The sequence below is a fragment of the Pipistrellus kuhlii genome, unplaced genomic scaffold (genome assembly GCF_014108245.1).
Source record: "Pipistrellus kuhlii isolate mPipKuh1 unplaced genomic scaffold, mPipKuh1.p scaffold_m20_p_11, whole genome shotgun sequence".
In the NCBI taxonomy this organism is placed as follows: domain Eukaryota; kingdom Metazoa; phylum Chordata; class Mammalia; order Chiroptera; family Vespertilionidae; genus Pipistrellus; species Pipistrellus kuhlii.
Window position 1 is genome coordinate 30,099,324 of NW_023425416.1, and position 12,577 is coordinate 30,111,900.

General features: G+C 37.6%; 1 protein-coding gene across 5 annotated transcripts in view; it reads right to left on the reverse strand.

Annotated features, from left to right (window-relative positions):
• The window catches only part of NEK11 (NIMA related kinase 11), a 135,061-nt gene that overhangs the window by 74,865 nt on the left and 47,619 nt on the right, over window positions 1–12,577 (reverse strand). For 4 of the 5 annotated variants that reach the window (XM_045579296.1, XM_045579298.1, XM_036431501.2 and 1 more), the window contains 3 exons: window positions 4,806–4,955; window positions 4,635–4,713; window positions 3,061–3,146 (listed from right to left, as the gene is read on the reverse strand). In XM_045579296.1, coding sequence (XP_045435252.1) covers window positions 3,061–3,146; window positions 4,635–4,713; window positions 4,806–4,955 — 315 coding nt within the window. The remainder of the gene's footprint in view (window positions 1–3,060; window positions 3,147–4,634; window positions 4,714–4,805; window positions 4,956–12,577) is intronic. The other variant, XM_045579297.1, reaches the window with a different exon arrangement.

Genomic DNA, 12,577 nt, shown 5'->3' on the forward strand with positions numbered 1-12,577 from the left:
TGTACTTTCCACATTTCTGCTTATTTCATTGCTTATGACTGGTTTTCATAATGTAAGAAAAATTAGGATCTTGGTCACTAAGAAGTAAATAGACAGGCAGACTAATTCGACCATGTGGATAGAACAGTCTTTGGAAATAAGCAGGGTTTGAATCTCATGTGCACCCTCATTTATTAGCTCTGTAGCCTTTGGCAAGTTACTGAGCTCCTCTGAACCTCAGTTTTCTTAATAAAGAATGGGTTATAAAGCACAAGAGAGACAGGCTCATAGATAGAAGGCAGACAGCTGGGGTTGAGGGGTGTTAAGGGGGTGTAGGGATTGAGCAAAAAGGAAAATAAAAGAACTCATGGACATGGACAACAGTGTGGTTGTTATGTGATTATGGGGAGAAGGGGGGATGGGTGGAGATGAAAGACAGCATAGAAGGGATAAATAGTAATAGGAAAAAATAAATTTAATTTTAAAAATAAAAATGAAAGCACACTGAAGAATAAAAGAATGGTTTATAATGAGTATTATATGAGATGATGTATGCACAAATTCTGGGACATAAAAAGTATTCAAAATGATGGTATTCTAATAGCTAAATTTCATTGAATATGTCATATATTTAGGCTTAATACAGTAGTGTTTTCCTGGAAACATTGCATAGTGATTAATCGATGGGATAGAAAGATTCTCTGAGTTCAGATCCTATATGCCTTTCGGGAAGTTAGTTAGCATCTTTATGATCATTTAAAAAATAATAGTACCTGATCTCACTGATTTATGGATAATAAAGAAGATTACAAACTGTTGAAAAAAAAATAGAGGCAGCTGAAACCGGTTTGGCTCAATGGTAGAGCGTCGGTCTGCAGACTGAAAGGTCCCGGGTTCGATTCCGGTCAAAGGCATGTACCTTGGTTGCGGGCACATCCCCAGTGGGGGATGTGCAGGGGGCAGCTGGTCGATGTTTCTCTCTCATCGACGTTTCTAGCTCTCTCTCTCTCCCCCTTCCTCTCTGTAAAAGAAAATCAATAAAATATATATATTTTTAAAATAGAGGCAAAGAAGCATCGAACAGACTGTCAAAGTACAGCTGGAAAATAGGAGAGGGTTTGGGGGTGGGGGTAAGAGATCAACCAAAGGACTTGTATGCATGCATATAAGCACAACCAACAGACTCAAGACACTGGGGGGTGGGGGACGGGGGCAAGTGCTGGAGGGTAGAGGAGGCCGGGGGGAGGTCAGTGTGGGGGAAACAAAAGAGAAATATGTACTACCATTTGTAATACCTTAAACAATAAAATTAAAAAAAAAATAGTACCTGCTTCATATGGTTGTTGGGAGTTTAAATGAGTACAGTCATGTAAAGTACTCATAACAGAGCCAAGCATATGGTCATTGCCCCCAAAATGTTAGCCAATATTATTAAGAGCCTTATCTTTACAGAAATGTGCTTACACTAATGATATATTGAAATGTCTATAACCACATTCTCAGTGACATTTGTCTCTGTACCAACTTGCAGAACAAAGTAGGAAATTGATGAGAAAATTGTGATGACCATTGTAGACAGGTCTCATCCCTCCAGAATACCGTCCAGACCAGAGCCTCCAGGGAATGTCCCTTACTTTGTAATACCAAACAGCTCTCCTTAAAGCATAGTCATAGATCTTGAAAATAACAGTGATGATTTTAAATCAATATTTCATAATGTGAAATACCATCCAAACAACTGAATTCTAGAACACTTTAATTGTCAGCAGTATTTCATAATTGCAGTGCAAAATGATAACTGGAAATTAGTCCAATATTTAAAAAATAAGTGCTCACTCAGCTGGTGTTGCTCAGTGGTTGAGTGTCGACCCATGAACCAGAGGTCATGGTTCTATTCCCAGACAGAGCACATGCCTGGGTTACAGGCTTGATCCCAGTTAGGAGGGCCTGATTCTCTCTCATCACTGATGTTTCTATCTCCCTCTCCCTCTATTCTTCTCTCTGAAATCAATAAAAATACTTAAAAAAAAATAAGTTATCTACTACTGTCCCATCTTCAACTAATGAAACAAAACAAAATTAGAATATCCAGGCTTTCTTGAAAGAATAGGTAGTACCCATAAAGACAAATGTTACAGGAGTGTGGCTAAAAAAATATGCACCCCCCTTGAGGTGCAGTCTATTTTAACTGGAGATCATGCATTGAACAAAGACTGAATATCTTTGATGGACCAGTGTCCTCAGCTTGAATGTCAAGATGGAAAACAAATGATGCAGTTGACAAACGTTGGGACAGGGCAGTAGAGAAGCATATTGGTGCTATTTGGCCTTGAAGATCAGGCTAATGGGGGCTACTGTTCTTCCCCATTGCCCGGCAGAGCTCCAGGCAGGGACTGTCATTCCCCTTGGGCACTCACAACATTAAATAGAGAGCTCCTTCAGAAAAATTATACATTTGGTCTCTATAATTGGTGCCCCTGGAGTTGTGCGGTACACAGTCTGCACAGCTGTGCATGGCTGTTCTGAAGTACCCTCGTACTCTGGGCTCTTGCAAGTTCCAGCACAGACATTTTGATGAGATAGGAGGCAGCAGTTAGGCCAGGAAGTAGTTATGGTTCCTTTGAAACACACATTCTCTAGTTCTTAGATATATCTCAAGAAAGTGAATTTTCAGTTGTCATAGGACTCCACTATGTTGTCTTTTCAATAGATACTCTGACAGATCCTATTAAATGAATAACATATTAAACCGATTTATGCTTAATATGGAAGATGCATTAACATATAGATCACTAAATTTTTGAGATTTTAATTTCTCTATATACTTACAAGGCAACTGCAGAGCCACCCAGCAGATCTGTGAGCTGTGCAGTGGTTTAAACTTTTATGATTTCAATTTGCTTCCACCTGAGGCAAAGGGCTTTGGAACGCCAGGTTACTGACGCTCCTGAGTTTCTTGGCAAGACTTAAGTGAATTTGAGGATACTCCATGCAGACAGCTTAGCACTAATAGATATTTAAAGACAAATGCATTTAATATTTATGCTTAATGGGCATTCTAAGAACAAGGTAATTACTTACATGGCATTAATTATATGAGCAGTTTCCTTTTGACAATTCAAATTCTTGTCTTCTGGACTCATTTCTGAATATTTACAAATCAGGTGCTGAAGAAAAAAAAAAAAAAAGAACAACCTTGACACACCTTAAAGACACCTCTTCAGGAATGGAAGGACATACAACTATACCCTTTCTAATTTGCACTATTACTGACCATATCTGAGAGCTTGAAAAAAAAATCCATAGGTAGCTATTTTTTCTTCTAGAAAGGGTTACAAAACATCACATGGTAGCTTATGCAACAGATCCTGAGTGGCCCGGCTCCTGCCTCCCTCTCCTAGTCCATCTGGCTCTGCCGTTCTCTCACTCCCTGCTACCCAGGCAAGGGCAGGCCTTCCTTCCGCTCCAAGAACACACAAGCTCCTCCACCTCTGGCTCTGAGATAGACCATGTCCACACGCCCAGGGCCACGACTAGGGTGAGATGAGTAAGGCACTCACCTCAGAAGCAAACTTTAAGAGGCACCATAAAGCTCAGTAGCCAAAAATAAAGGAAATTTTAATGCAAGACTATCAGAAAATCAAAATTGATGCCCCAAAGCCATGGAGAACACAATATCTAAAGTTTAAATAAAGACACGATCCATCCACCTCATTTGCCTTATCCTAATCTTTACGTGGCTGGCGCTTCTCACCATATCACTGGAGTCAACAGGTCATCTACTCCTTCTCTCACCAGTAGCCCCTTCCCCCTCCCTTATTTTACAGCCTCCTATTTGCTTTCTTCCTCATGCTTTTGAGCATTTATAATTATCTTACATTTGCTTACTTTTCCTTGGTTATTGGGTTCTCTTACTGGCAGTCAAGCTTCCAAAGGACAGAAGTCATGTCTGTGCCTTTCTTTCTGCACCCCCAGTGTCAGCAGTGTCCCACTCAACTAAGGAATGCACACCCAGTCAGCGTCCTTTCTGCTGTGGATTTAGAACTGGACACTGATGAAAAGGTATGCATATTCTCAAATGAGTGCTTTGAAGACTTATTAAATGCATTCATAAAATTAAAGGAAATTTGCCCGAGGAATTTATACTGTAAAAGGCTAAGAAGTTTAAAAAACAAAAACAAAAACCCTCCTGAGAGGGTACCATCTGCTTGTTTCTTGTCACTGGAGGCAAATTCTCTACATCCAATTTCCTAATTTACAGAAAAGCAAAATAAACTCACCTAATCAATACAAATTATCACCTCATGATAAAGAGGTGGGAGAATAATGGCTCAGTGAAAATCCCAGGTTTTGTTATGAGTAGCATTCCTTTCTTGGCCTAACAGGGATATATTTACCAAGTGTTGAAGTCAGTAAGATCTGGAAACCAAGAGCCCTAAGGATGGATGTTGAGTTTAGGCAGAAAATCGTGATCTTAATATCTGGGGCACCAGATTGTCCTGACTGATAATTTCTCTCTGCTTTAAAAAACATGTTGTGTCTCTCTTATAACTGCCTCTTAATGCCTCTTATTCCCACAGCATAGCTTCAAGCCTTAGAATGTATATTAATTCTAATTAATATGTGCTTCCCAGAATCCCTTTCATTTTAAGTACCTGTAGCTGCTCATCAATATAAGGGATTTTTAAAATTTCAATAGCAGATGGTCTCAGTGAAGGGTTCTTGTTCAACATGCTGTAACGTTCAAAAAGAAAATTATTTTTCAGATGAACTAAAATATAGGCACAATTTAAAATTGTTTCAATGGCAACATGTTATTTCCATACCGTTCCATGATGGCATTCAGTTCTCTTGGGTATCTTGTAGGAAGAGAAGGAGTGTCGCCTTCCACAATTTTTAAAACAATGGACAAGAAATTGGAGCCAGTGAACGCATGATTCATGCAGCACATCTCATATAAGATGCATGCCAGAGACCTGAAGACAAAGTCAAAGAACTGAAATAAGGAACAAATGTCCTCTTTTAAATTTAATCATCACACAAAACCTCAGAGGTGTTAGGGCAACGGTTGTGAGGCACTAACATATGCTTCAGTCATTTGTTTAAAAGCCTCAGTTCTATAATGTTCTGTTCCACTTACAGTAAGTACATGCTGACTAAAAAAAAGAAAAGGTGAAAGAAGAGAGCAAAAAATTAAGTCTGAATGACTACTTTTTGTCAAAGGAAAGCAAACAAACCAATAGGAATATGTCTGCACATAGTAGGGGCCAAATAATTATTTAATCAATGTAGTACAAAGTTTCTGAATTAACTTCTATGAAGGAAAAATAAAATGCAGTTAAATACCATCTTCCTAAAACAGTTTTGTGAATGTTAATATGCAAAATAAAGTTTTAATTTATCAGCCTAACTTTCCCCCTAATTTGTATCCAAGCATTTTGAAAAGAAAATGCATTCTTTATTAGTTTTTTAAATATAATTCATTTACAAGTAAGGTGGAAGAGCAGCTACTTGCAATTCACATTAAAATGTATAGTTCTCCCTTCAGGGGTATGAGACAGAATATTAAAATTCTAGATCAGTCCAACACTGATTTGTACTAACCATGCAAATCAGTAACTTCTAAACCAACAGAATAATCTTTCAAATAATTCTACGTAATTAAGAAAACTAAGGGGGAAATTCCTGCCTGAACTTAGTATTAAGAAAGGACTGCACTTCTCTTGAATAATGGATTTCTCTAAATCTTATGGGTATTTTGAATTATATAACTGGCCAAATCTCCCTTATCATGTTACTTGCTTGAAAGATCAGAATAAATTTACAACCAACTTTATGTAAGTTGTGTTTTATGTAACTTTTAACATTGTCCTATATCTCATAAAAGGCAGTTGATGTATAAATAAATACATACACAAATACCATATTTTAACCATTTTGTGAGTGTTTGGAAAAATTTGCATTTGTAAGAGGATATACACTGAGAATGTTTCTTTTCCAGCAAATAATAATATATTTCATTTACTATTACTTAAAAAGGAAAAATTTCCAAGTGATTAGTACTTTGCATATTACAAAGCACTTTCATATATATCTCATCAGAACCGCATAATTTTACAGTGTTTTCTCATTTTACATATGAGGAAAGTGGCGTAGGAAAGTTAAATCACTTGGTCAATTTCATAAGGCATTTTTCTTTCCAAATGCTGGACTATTTCCATTACAGAATCTTACAATAGAATACAAGAGAATGTTAGGAGAAATCACACGATATTGACTAGAACACCAAGATCAATGTAAACATTGTAAAATATGAACACATTTGAAGCTTAATAAATTTTGCATCCATCTGTTCAATGGTATCTGGTGTAGTAGCAGATATTTAAATTTTGATACAAAAAAATTCCTTCAATAATGGTAAAATAAAGGCACTTTTAGACAAACAAAAACTGAGAGAATCCATTGCCAGCAGGACAGCCTAAGAATTACCCTAAAAGGGGTGCTTTCAAAGAAAGAAACATGGTCTCAGGGAGGCACAGGATACAAGAAGGAATAAAGAGCCTAGGAAAAGAAATTCTGTGAATGTGTATAGATCAACATTAATCCTATAAAACAATATTAACCACATATCACATGGGTTAAAAATTATGTATAATAGCCCTGGCCAGAGTGACTCAATTGGTTGAGTGTCATCCCGTACACCAAAAGGTGTTGTTGGGTTTGATTTCCGGTCAGAGCACATACACAGGTTGTAGTGTGATCTCATGGTGGAGTGTGAGCATGAGGCAACCAATCAATGTTTCTCTGTCACACTGAACCCTCTCCTCAAATAAAAATAATTATGTAGAATAAAGTTTAATGGAAAAAGACTATGCCAGTAAACGCATACAGATTAAAAAACATAAAGGAAGTTAAAGCATTTTAATGTCCTAGTATTAATTTTGATACAAGACCTTTCTCTTTTTTGGAAATTCTCTCAGCTACACTGAAGGCATGCTGCTTCCCACTTACCCATTTCACTTTCATTTGGTGATATTTGCTCACACTAGAGCACATGTTAGAAGACTTCCGTTATCAGCCAGTAACTAATGGGCAGAAACCTGCTATGGTCCCACTGCACCTGTCCTAGAATGGATATAGGTAACCGAAATAAGAGACAACCTGACTATAGAAACTGCCATTATACTTGGGATGCAAGATTTTCAAACCTATCTACTATGTATACTTTTATGCTACCAACTGTATACCTATGTACCTATGGTTTTTATTTTCTTCAGTTTCCAACCAGACATTTCTATATGGGAATGATTATATCATTTCAAAGCCATCACTTCCATCCTTTTTGAAGATTTTTTTCTTATTAGACTCCCAGGTCTTAAATCTAGCAACATGAAAGCAAGGAAAGGGGCTGGAGGGTTGAGTTGAAATAAATAAGTGAGAGGTGTATTTTACTTAGAAGTCTATGATTTGCATTCTTTTCTTTTTCCAAAATACAGCTAACTATTTTTCCAAAATACAGTGAGGTAAGCAAATAGATCCCTGAGGGAGGGAATGTAGCAGTGAAAGGAAAGGCTGGCATCAGGTGCATGTAAAGCATATTACACCTGAACTCCATAGACTTGCCATCTGCTCAACTTGACCAGAACTGCCCAAAGGATTTCTGAAACAACGGTTGATGATGAATTGCAAATGTAGCTCAAGCTCTGTCTTGTCTCCAGGTAACTAAATTCAACCTTTGAAATCTGCTCAGACTCTGCAAAGAGAAGCCTACCCACAGCGATGCATACCTCTGGTTGACTGGGAAGGCTATATTGATCTTTTAAATAATACATATTTTTAGTTGATGTAATTGGAGATCATCCTGACATTGATCTAGAAGAGAGTACACACAGTTTAAGCAGTTGAATAAATAGAAAGTTAATACAAGAGGAGTGGGTTTTACTTTAGTGTGTGTTACCCTAAATAAAAAGTCTTTACTAGATCAACATAAACTCCATCTAAATGTAATGAAAGACATTGGGCTGCTTGAACAAAAACTTAAGAAGCCATATTATAAAGCAACTAGCTGTTTATTAAAGGCCTGTCATGTCCCAGAACCTTGACTGTTTTTCCCCCAAGCTTTAATATCCAAACAAATCACACAGGGGGTTTGTTAAAATGCTGACTGAATTTGGGGGTAAACAGTGGCTACACTGGAAGTATAGTTCCTGGATCTTTCTTGAATCCCCATGTAAAACACAACACCTGGATAACAAAATCAAAAAGCATGGCCTACATTTTCAATAAACTTAGATGTCAATGTGTCTCCTCAGACCTCAAAATACAAGCAAACGGAGACAAATTCAGTCACCATGCGACTCACACAGTGTCAGCATCTGTGTGAGAAGCAGCAGAAGAAATCAAGGAGGCAATTAAAGGGCCCAGGAACAGAAGAACCTCGCTGAAAAGCACAGTGGGCCACTGTAGGAACAGCAGCTGAAACTGGGATGGGACCTGCCCATGAAAAGGCTGGGTGAATATATGAAAACCTAAGGGTACGGCCTAAAGGGGGGTAGCAGAATAGCTCAGGACTGCCCAATAGAATTTTTTGCCACAACAGAAATGTTCTATATTTCTATAGACAATTATTAGTAGCTACATGTGGCAAATGAGCACTCGAAATGTGGCTACTGTATCTGAGAAACCAAATTTTTAGAAGAATATTTAAAAGGAAAAAGAAAAGTGCTACTTCCACCATATCATCCCCATATACTATCATATTTTGGGGACAATCCATAAAATGTTAGAAACAAGTCTAGGTGCATTTCATCCTGCTTACACCAGCTCTTTCTGATTACTTCCTTTCACAATTGAGCTTTATAATATTTGAAGGAAGATAATCTCATTTCCCTCCCTGGTGGTGGTCCCATGCCCTTCATGCCATAAGAATTTGGCCAATTGAAGAACTGAAGACAGGAGCAATACAATTTCATTTTGCTAAGTGAAAAAAAAAAGCAGGTTATACAATTATATGTAGTAGTTACATTTTGTAGTAACAAATATACTTAGATTAAGTATATAGGCACTTAGCACACTGACTGTCAAGCACAGAGTAAGCACTCCAGAGAGAGTAACTATTTCTGGTTCTGCTGCTGCAATTGTATGAGGACCTTTTTAAAATTAACCAGGCCAGACTGGCATTATCTGCAGCTTATATTAATAATTTCATGCCAGTCACTCAAAAAATATATTAATGCCTAGATCTACAGCATCTGACTGAAATGTTTTCCTACTTCAGCTTCTGTTGAGTGAAAATGATGACACTAGTGCTCACCCCTCAGGGTTGGCAGGTGAAAGAAATGTGCTCTTTTGCTCCAGAGTTTCCTTCACTAGGAGGCAGACCAAGGGGCTGTTGGCAGCCAGCTACTTGCTGGCCCCACATTAGCTATCAGAACCGCTGCCAACCTGACCGTACTTCTCCCTTTCCTAAATCCTTCACCGGAAAATAGGCTTGTTCTTTGGAGATCTTGGGGTATGTGGAAAGCTGGTGGCAGGCAAGGGAGGGAAGCTGGAAAGACATGAGGATTACTTTCCATGCCAACAATTTTGGACTTGACTGTCTAGGTCAGTGGTCGGCAAATTCATTGGTCAACAGAGCCAAATATCAACAGTACAATGATTGAAATTTCTTTTGAGAGCCAAATTTTTTAAACTTAAACTTCTTTTAACGCCACTTCAAAATAGACTCCCCCAAGCCGTAGTATTTTGTGGAAGAGCCACTCACAAGGGGCTAAAGAGCCACATGTGGCTCGTGAGCTGCAGTTTGCCAACCAAGGTCTAGGTAATGGCATACCATTGGAGGATTTTAAGCTGAGAAGTCAAATGATTAGTTCCTTATTTTAGAAATTCTACTCTGGTTGTACTGTAGACAATCAATTGAATATAGGAAGCTAGAGAAAGTAGAAAGATATTGAAGCACTCCAGGAGAGAAATAATAAGGGCATAGACTGAGGTAATCAAAGTGGAAGTTAAAAAGATTGTTGAAAACTTTTCTAGGCAGTAGTATCAATAGCACACAGTTTCTAAGTGAATTTAAGGGGGGGGGAGAGAGAGAGAGAGAGAGAGAGAGAGAGAGAGAGAGAGAGAGAGAGAAAAGGGAAGTCTAGATTTATTCTCAATCTTCTAGCATAGATGGTTTAATAGAAAAGGGAAGGTAATAGGCTTGTTTCTTCCTTATCCTCTTTCCCTGTCCACTGAGAATGCTCTTCTATAAGGATACTTTCTTAGTCCTGGTAAGCCAGGCAGGTGCTGGTTCCTCTCTATATTCTTCTACCTGTAGCTAAGCTTTGTCTGACATTTATACCCAAGATCACCAAAGCCTGACTACAATGTTAGGTGTGAACTAGACTCCTCCAGGGTCCCCCACCCAACCAACCCCCATACCAGATCTCTGAACAAAACCAGGAGAGCTTCACTGTACACCCCTACTGTTCTAACTAGTACTATTCTCTCTACTTAAAACACTCAAAGAATACAGAGCCACAAGATCAAAGAGCCATCTGGTTGACCTCTTACAAGATAGATAAGACCAACAATGAAATATTCTGTTTAATTATAGTATCATTGTCACAATGGTATTTTCCTTTATTTGTTTTTCTGCCAAAATAACAAATTCCAACTATTCATAGTTCAAGTCAATTTAAAGGGCTGGCCTAAGAACACAAACTCATATACTGTATTTTTCTTCTGGAAGAAAAAAAGTGTTCAATTGTTTCTACAAATTAACTATGTTCGAAGTATTGTCCTCAAAAAACCTAATTATCCTAACTTTCTAAATAATTGTTTAAACTTTTGGAACCTAACCCACTTTTAAGAGAGAGACTCCCTGTACTTGATTGCTATAAATAAATGAATCCCGAAAGGCTTAACAGATTGCCAAATGAGGATGCATTTACATATGGGCAAACATTAACAGATGAAAATATAATTAGCACTTTTTCAATATTCTTTAAGCATTATAAATATAATATGTACAGCTATTTGTGCTAGAGCAAAACACCTGTCAATTATTCACAAGTTTTTCCAATCTTAAGAAAATATTCCACAGTAAACAGCTGTTACATACTGAGACTCAAAAATTTTCAACCCCATCCAATCTAATTTTTCTAAGTGTCTCCCAAATATTATTCATCACACTTATGTATCTGCCACTATAATTAACAGTTCTCTGTTATTCTTTCCACTTGGGGTTTGGCAGTAGAAATTGCATTACTAGATAAGCTTCTTTTAATTCACATAAAACCAAGGTGACTCCTAAAATCCTAAGAAAGTGGTTATTCAGAGTTATAATGGTGATAAATCCTTAGCTTTATTTGCTGAATATTTAATAATCTCCATAAAGAGATCTAACCTTGCAAAAGATATATTAAAATTCTCTTGCATTTTTATATTTGGAAGGTGTTAGTTTTTTTAAGTTTTGCCTTAGTCAGATATCATTTTTGTAAGCCTAAAAAAATTAGAGCAATACTATCCAATATTCCTATAATTCTTTAAGCAATATTAGAAGTTTTTTTTTGTTTTTGTTTTTTTTAAAAAGAAGGTACACAACTGGGACAAAAAGACTCTCGGTGTGTTCTGGTGCCCAAGTTTCCTAAGATACACAACCAACTTGGCAAGCAATTGTAGATACATGTCAAAATGAGCCTGTCTTCTTGCTAAATGGAATTCCAAAAGCTTAAATGATGGGCTTCATAAATTAATTTACTCTTACTTCAAATGACATGATGTAACATCTTCCTGAGATACCATGAAATCTTTTTTTTTAACTCTTTATTGTTGAAAGTATTACATATGTCCCCTTACCCCTCATTGTCCTCTCCCAGCCTGCCCCCACCCCCTGCCCTGACCTCCAACCCCTTTCCCCCCTACACACACACTGTGTCCATTGGTTATGCTTATATGCATACAAGTTCTTTGGTTGATCTCTTACCCCCACACCCTACTCCATTCTCCCCTGCCTTCCCTCTGAGGTTTGATGGTCTGTTCTGTGATTCTGTGTCTCTGGATCGATTTTTGTTCATTAGTTTATGTTGTAATCTTAAATCAAGATAAAATGATATATTTGTGTCTTTTTTTAATATATTTTATTGATTTTTTACAGAGAGGAAGAGAGAGAGATAGAGAGTTAGAAACATTGATGAGAGAGAGTCATGGATCAGCTGCCTCTTGCACACCCCCTATTGGGGATATGCCCGCAACCAAGGCACATGCCTTTGACCAGAATCGAACCCAGGACCTTTCAGTCCCCAAGCTGATGCTCTATCCATTGAGCCAAACCAGTCTCGGCTATTTGTGTCTATTTTTAAATCATCATCATCATCATAAAAACTATTAAGTGTGAAGAAAACTATAGGAATGTAATTCAAATTCAATCCAGAGCTCAAGACTAGTTTCCTCAATCTGGAGAAATGTACTCTAACAAGAGCAAGAAGTCTTCCCTTGAGGGTCAGAAATCCTATCACTTTTGATTTTATACCCCAAGGCCTTTACACAGTCACTGGCAAATAGTAGATGATCAATAAAGCAAAATTTAAAGAAACTCGTCTTTCTGAATATACCT